The 7,258-nt window shown below is 44.5% G+C and overlaps 1 protein-coding gene across 7 annotated transcripts in view; it reads right to left on the bottom strand.

The window, feature by feature from the left end:
• Positions 1–417: 417 nt before the first annotated feature.
• The window catches only part of nek3 (NIMA related kinase 3), an 85,540-nt gene continuing 78,699 nt past the window's right edge, over positions 418–7,258 (bottom strand). For 4 of the 7 annotated variants that reach the window (XM_031791286.1, XM_031791288.1, XM_031791287.1 and 1 more), the window contains 2 exons: positions 6,008–6,125; positions 418–5,159 (listed from right to left, as the gene is read on the bottom strand). In XM_031791286.1, coding sequence (XP_031647146.1) covers positions 5,093–5,159; positions 6,008–6,125 — 185 coding nt within the window. In that variant the 3' untranslated portion in view covers positions 418–5,092. The remainder of the gene's footprint in view (positions 5,160–6,007; positions 6,126–7,258) is intronic. The other 3 variants (XR_004203220.1, XR_004203219.1, XR_004203221.1) reach the window with 3 other exon arrangements.

The following is a 7,258-nucleotide window of genomic DNA, read 5'->3' as shown; positions in this document are numbered from 1 at the left end:
CAGCGGACCACTAAACTGTAATGTCAATTATCTTTATGGAAATGACATTGATATGCCCACAGGAAATAGACGTGATAGTTATAACTAAACGTCTTTGTGGTGGTGACTACGAGTTGTATTAAAGTGCTCCCATTGAGTTAGTTCTCATTTAAGATTTTAAAAAGACTGGTTTCTGGAATCTCATTGAATACATTTCCAAAATGTCTCCCATGACGTGTATTGTGGTCTGTGCGTTCATAAAGAAAAGTCCCCCTGTGAAGACTGCCTTCACGTTAAGTTTCCTACTTTATTAATTTATATTTTTAAAAGGACTTAACAGTAGACAAAGGTTGTCAAGGCAAGACTAGTCGGCGTGGCAACAAGCTGGAATGATCGCCAACTGACACTCGGGCTAAGGTAGTATAGATTAAAACGAGAGACATCACAACAACTGTCTTTATTTTCTGTCATAAATCATACATTGTTAAGTTACCATTTATTTAAATATTAAAAGACAAAAACAGCTCTGATGAATCTAAAAAGATAAGCGGAGATCACTCAATGTTATCATCATTACTCTTCAACACATTTCAAAACATTTTTTTAAATTAAAATTTTCCTCAGTGGAATACTTTCTAACAAAAGACATATAGTTAAAATATGAATGGTATCACAAAGTTGTTCATCATACAGTCAAAAAACAGGACTGGTTCCCATTGAAGTAATTCATATCCAAGATTTCAAAACGTAAACAGTGCAACATATATGTAAACTCCTACACGTGAGGGGTTTCCCAGGAGTGGTATGTAGTACTGCTCAGTGTACAGTATGGGAATTAGTGATGAAAGAATACTGCTATCCATCCCTCATTAGGTCCACCCCTCATCTCACCTGAGTCATATTCACCAGGCACCAAACAGAAAAAATAGTCTGAAACAGAGAGGGACTACCTGAAGGGCTGAAACAGAGACTACCCGAAGGGCTGAAACAGGGAGGGACTGCCTGAAGGGCTGAAACAGGGAGGGACTGCCTGAAGGGCTGAAACAGGGAGGGACTACCTGAAGGGCTGAAACAGGGAGGGACTAACTGAAGGGCTGAAACAGGGAGGGACTACCTGAAGGGCTGAAACAGGGAGGGACTACCTGAAGGGCTGAAACAGGGAGGGACTGCCTGAAGGGCTGAAACAGGGAGGGACTACCTGAAGGGCTGAAACAGGGAGGGACTACCTGAAGGGCTGAAACAGGGAGGGACTACCTGAAGGGCTGAAACAGGGAGGGACTGCCTGAAGGGCTGAAACAGGGACTAACTGAAGGGCTGAAACAGGGAGGGACTACCTGAAGGGCTGAAACAGGGAGGGACTACCTGAAGGGCTGAAACAGGGAGGGACTACCTGAAGGGCTGAAACAGGGAGGGACTGCCTGAAGGGCTGAAACAGGGACTAACTGAAGGGCTGAAACAGGGAGGGACTACCTGAAGGGCTGAAACAGGGAGGGACTACCTGAAGGGCTGAAACAGGGACTAACTGAATGGCTGAAACAGGGAGGGACTACCTGAAGGGCTGAAACAGGGAGGGACTGCCTGAAGGGCTGAAACAGGGAGGGACTAACTGAACTTGTCTCGTAAAAAAACCCACTTGTTTTCAGTTGTAAAACGTTTCAGTACTGTGTGCACTAATGAATATGACCCTCGTGATCAGGAAGGAGTAAAGTTCAGAACTGCACTGTAAATTCTATGCAGCTACAAAACGGATAATCTGACAATAACCGCAAAAAAAGGGTTTTCCTGAATGAAACACACACACACACACACACACACACACACACACACACACACACACACACACACACACACACACACACACACACACACACACGTAATGTTGATCTGTACTTATCTTTGCCTTTACACTTACTAGTATTGATTTTGCAGACAGCTGGGTGTTTGAAGGTTTCTCCTGTACAGTGATTGTGCTAGTTGATGTTTCTACTGTGGTTGAACGGACTGATTGATTGTAGGCCACTCTGGAAAGGAGTGAATGCTGAAGGACTCCATTGTAATGTAAATTATCTTTATGGAAATCAAATGAACATCCCCCACAGGAAAAACAAGTTAACGGGAAGTTTGTTGAATCATTTCAGTTGTATTAAAGTGCTGTCATTTAGTCATTCATATGTAATAGATAAGATGGAATGCAATCTGTGTGTATTGTGACAGTGTGTATTGTGGCAGTGTGTATTGTGACAGCCTGTATTGTGACAGCCTGTATTGTGACAGCCTGTATTGTGACAGCGTGTATTGTGGCAGTGTGTATTGTGGCAGTGTGTATTGTGGCAGTGTGTATTGTGACAGCGTGTATTGTGGCAGTGTGTATTGTGACAGCGTGTATTGTGACAGCGTGTATTGTGGCAGTGTGTATTGTGGCAGTGTGTATTGTGACAGCCTGTATTGTGGCAGTGTGTATTGTGACAGCGTGTATTGTGGCAGTGTGTATTGTGGCAGTGTGTATTGTGACAGCTTGCATTGTGACAGCTTGCATTGTGACAGCGTGTATTGTGGCAGTGTGTATTGTGGCAGTGTGTATTGTGGCAGTGTGTATTGTGACAGCGTGTATTGTGACAGCGTGTATTGTGACAGCGTGTATTGTGACAGCGTGTATTGTGACAGCCTGTATTGTGGCAGTGTGTATTGTGACAGACAGACTAGTGTAGTGGACAGACAGACTAGTGTAGTGGACCGACAGACTAGTGTAGTGGACCGACAGACTAGTGTAGTGGACCGACAGACTAGTGTAGTGGACCGACAGACTAGTGTAGTGGACAGACAGACTAGTGTAGTGGACAGACAGACTAGTGTAGTGGACAGACAGACTAGTGTATTGTGACAGACAGACTAGTGTAGTGGACAGACAGACTAGTGTAGTGGACCGACAGACTAGTGTAGTGGACCGACAGACTAGTGTAGTGGACCGACAGACTAGTGTAGTGGACCGACAGACTAGTGTAGTGGACAGACAGACTAGTGTAGTGGACAGACAGACTAGTGTAGTGGACAGACAGACTAGTGTAGTGGACAGACAGACTAGTGTAGTGGACCGACAGCCTTACAACCTTATTCTAAAATTATTAAATAATTGTTTCCCCTCATCTATCTACACACAATTACCCCATAATTACAAAAGTGAAAACAGGTTTCTAGAAATGTTTGCAAATGTATATACAGTATAAAAAAACAGAAGCACCTTATTTACATAAGTATTCAGCCCCCTTGCTATGAGACTCAAAATTGAGCTCAGGTTTATCCTGTTTCCATTGAAAGCATTTCAATGTAAGGTCTACCTGTTGTATTCTGTGCAAGTGACATATCATTCTATTTTGATCATCCTTTGAGATATTTCTACAATTTGATTGGAGTCCACCTGTGATGAATTCAATTAATTGAACATGATTTAGAAAAGCACACCTGTCTATATAAAGTCCCACAGTTGACAGAGCAAAAACCAAGCCATGAGGTTGAAGGAATTTGTCCGTAGAGCTCCGAGACAGGATTGTGTCGAGGCGCAGATCTGGTGGAAGGGTACCAAAACAATGTCTACAGCATTGAAGGTCCCCAAGAACACAGTGGCCTCCATCATTCTTAAATGGAAGAAGTTTGGAACCACCAAGACTCTTCCTTGAGCTGGCTTCTGGGCCAAACTGAGCAATTGGTTGGGAAGGGCCTTGGTCAGGGAGGTGACCAAGAACCTGATGGTCACCCTGACAGAGCTCCAGAGTTCCTCTGTGGAGATGGGAGAACCTTCCAGAAGGACAGCCATCTCTGCAGCACTCCACCAATCAGGCCTTTATGGAAGAGTGGCCAGATGGAAGCCACTCTTCAGTAAAAGGCACATGACAGCCTGCTTGGAATTTGCCAAAAGGCACCTAAAGACTCAAGATTCAACAAGATTCTCTGGTCTGATAAAACCAATATTGAACTCTTTGGCCTGAATGTCAAGTGGTGGCAGCATCATGCTGTGGGGATGTTTTTCAGCGGCAGGGACTGGGAGACTAGTCAGGATCGAGGGAAAGATGAACGGAGCAAAGTACAGAGAGATCTTTGATGAAACCTGCTCCAGAGCGCTCAGGACCACAGACTGGGGGGAAGTTTCACCTTAAAACAGGACAACGACCCTAAGCACACAGCCAAGACAACGCAGGAGTGGCTTCGGGACAAATCTCTGAATGTCCTTGAGTGGCCCAGTCAGAGCTCGGACTCGAACCCGATCGAACATCTCTAGAGACCTGAAAATAGTTGTGCAGCAATGATCCCCATCCAACCTGACAGAGCTTGAGAGGATCTGCAGAGAAGAATGGGAGAAACTCCCCAAATACAGGTGTCAAGCTTGTAGCATTATACCCAAGAAGGCTGGATGATGTAATTGCTGCCAAAGGTGCTTCACCAGAGTACTGAGTAAAGGGTCTGAATAATTATCAAAAATGACTAAAATACAGTTTTTTCTTTGTCATTATAGGGTATTGTGATGCCATTATGGGGTATTGTGATGCCATTATGGGGTATTGTGATGCCATTATGGGGTATTGTGATGCCATTATGGGGTATTGTGATGCCATTATGGGGTATTGTGATGCCATATTGTGTTTAGATTGAAGAGGGGGAAAAATCGATTTAATCAATTTTAGAACAAAGCTTTAACATAACAACATGTGGAAAAAGTAAAAGGGGTCTGAATAGTTTCCCAAGGCACCGTAGACAACTGTAATGGACATCCTGTAGACAGTGGACATAGCCTACTGTAGTGGACATAGCCTACTGTAGTGGACATAGCCTACTGTAGTGGACATCCTGTAGACAGTGGACATAGCCTACTGTAGTGAACATCCTGTAGACAGTGGACATAGCCTACTGTAGTGGACATAGCTAGGCAGGCAGACCGCTAGCTAGCTAGGCAGACCGCTAGCTAGCTAGACAGACCGCTAGCTAGCTAGGCAGACCGCTAGCTAGCTAGGCAGACCGCTAGCTAGGCAGACAGCTAGCTAGGCAGACCGCTAGCTAGGCAGACCGCTAGCTAGGCAGACCGCTAGCTAGGCAGACCGCTAGCTAGGCAGACCGCTAGGTATCAGTGGTCCATAGACATCTGCTCTAGTTCCTCCATCCAGTCACAGGGACAGTCCTCTTCAAAGTCTCTGAGAATAGGACATGGGGACTGTTAGAAAACAGGGCACTGTATGTATCAAGCTCCCCCTGTCCATGCAATCTTATTCATTGTTATTTAAAAGGACACAACTCATCCTAAAAATTATCACTCCTACTCTGATACATACATGCCTAAATTAAATAAATAATATTCACAGAATGGATGGGACTGGTCAATATGATCCCACTGAAACATTAGTTATTTACCTCATACAATGCATCAGAGGGACCATTACTGCCCTACCAATTACTGCCCTGCCAATTACTGCCCTGCCAATTACTGCCCTGCCAATTACTGCCCTACCAAGCAAAAAGGCAGTAACTGATCATAGTGTGGAACTGAGGACAAAAAAGGTTTTTATTTACCTTGGTTTCACAGTAACATGACCCCCATTTTCTCCAAAACACAATAGAGGCAGGATACTTGTCCACATGATTAAGCATGTATTTAAAATGTAGCAAAAAATTACATTAACTCATTTTTTGACCAAATGAGCATTTACTGCCTTTTAGCTTGTTATAGTCTAAAGGTTATACTACTTTATAGTCTCTGTCCCAAATGAGACCCTATTCCCTTCATACTGTACAGGCCCATAGGGCCCTGGTCAAAAGTAGTGCACTATATAGGGAATAGGGTGCCAGAGGGCTCTGGTCAAAAGTAGTGCACTATATAGGGAATAGGGTCCCATAGGGCTCTGGTCTATTGTAGTGCACTATATAGGGAATAGGGTCCCATAGGGCTCTGGTCTATAGTAGTGCACTATATAGGGAATATGGTTCCATTTGGTGGAATACACAATATGTCTGGTCTGGCCAATGGGCTTCCAGGAGGACTCACGTATCCTCGTCATCAGAGCGTGGTTGCAGCCGTTCTTCATCCTCTGTCTGTCCAGCTGTCGGTCCGTCGGTGTCGTCCCTTCCTCCCCGGGACAGGGGGCCTACCAGCGGGTCTTCACCTGTGGGGAGAGGGACACGTTTCAAATCGGACCCAAATGGGACAAGGCCCCGTTCCCTACATTCTAGGGCCCTACTTTGGACCCGATAAATTAGCGCCTAGTCCTAAATCAGGATGAGTGTACATGTACACTGAGTATACAAAACATTAGGAACACCTTAATATTGAGTTGAACTGCCTTTTCCCCTCAGAACAGCCTCAATTCGTCAGGTCATGGACTTCACAAGGTGTTGAAAAGTTCCTCAGGGATGCTGGCCCATGTTGACTCCAATGCTTCCCACAGTTGTGTCAAGTTGGCTGGATGTCCTTTGGGTGGTGGATCATTCTTGATACACATGGGGAAACTGTTGAGCGTGAAAAACCCAGCAGCGTTGCAGTTCTTAACACAAACCGGTGCGCCTGGCACCTACTACCATACCCCGTTCAAAGGCACTTCAATATTTTATCTTGCCCGTTCACCCTCTGAATGGCAAACAGACACAATCCATGTCTCAATTTTCTCAAGGCTTAAAAATCCTTCTTTAACCGGTCTCCTCCCCCTTCATCTACACTGATTGAAGTGGATTTAACAAGTGACATCAATAAGGGATCGTAGCTTTCATCTGAATTCACCTGATCAGTCTATGTCATGGAAAGAGCAGGTGATCGTAATGTTTTGTATACTCAGTGTATATTATATCCTGGAATGCTCAATTCCCCCCCCCCAAAAAAACATTGAAAAATATTGCAGAAAACCAAACACTCGGGGCACCATAAGGAATGTGGCGTCACGGTGTACTAGACTACACTTCAGGAAGACATGACTCCATACAACTCTGTGAACTAACTAAAGTTAACGTGCCTCAAACCAACCACACAAAGGCTCATCATGTGTCAATCGTTATTGATCATATCATCATAGGGAATGTGGTGTCACGGTGTACTAGACTACACAACTGCGTCTATCACTATTAAGGTTGTTGAGAGATTTACATCACTTGGGAAGTCATTCGTCGATCATCTATTACAATTCCTTTCAATCAGAAATAAGGTTTCACAGCACGCATGACCAACCATGTGGTAGTCAATTATACCATAAGTGTTTTCTAGAAAGATTCCCCTCTAAGCGGGACCTACCTTCTGTGTGTATGGAGT

This window comes from Oncorhynchus kisutch, linkage group LG15, assembly GCF_002021735.2.
Source record: "Oncorhynchus kisutch isolate 150728-3 linkage group LG15, Okis_V2, whole genome shotgun sequence".
Lineage (NCBI taxonomy): Eukaryota > Metazoa > Chordata > Actinopteri > Salmoniformes > Salmonidae > Oncorhynchus > Oncorhynchus kisutch.
This window is presented reverse-complemented; position numbering and strand designations above follow the sequence as displayed.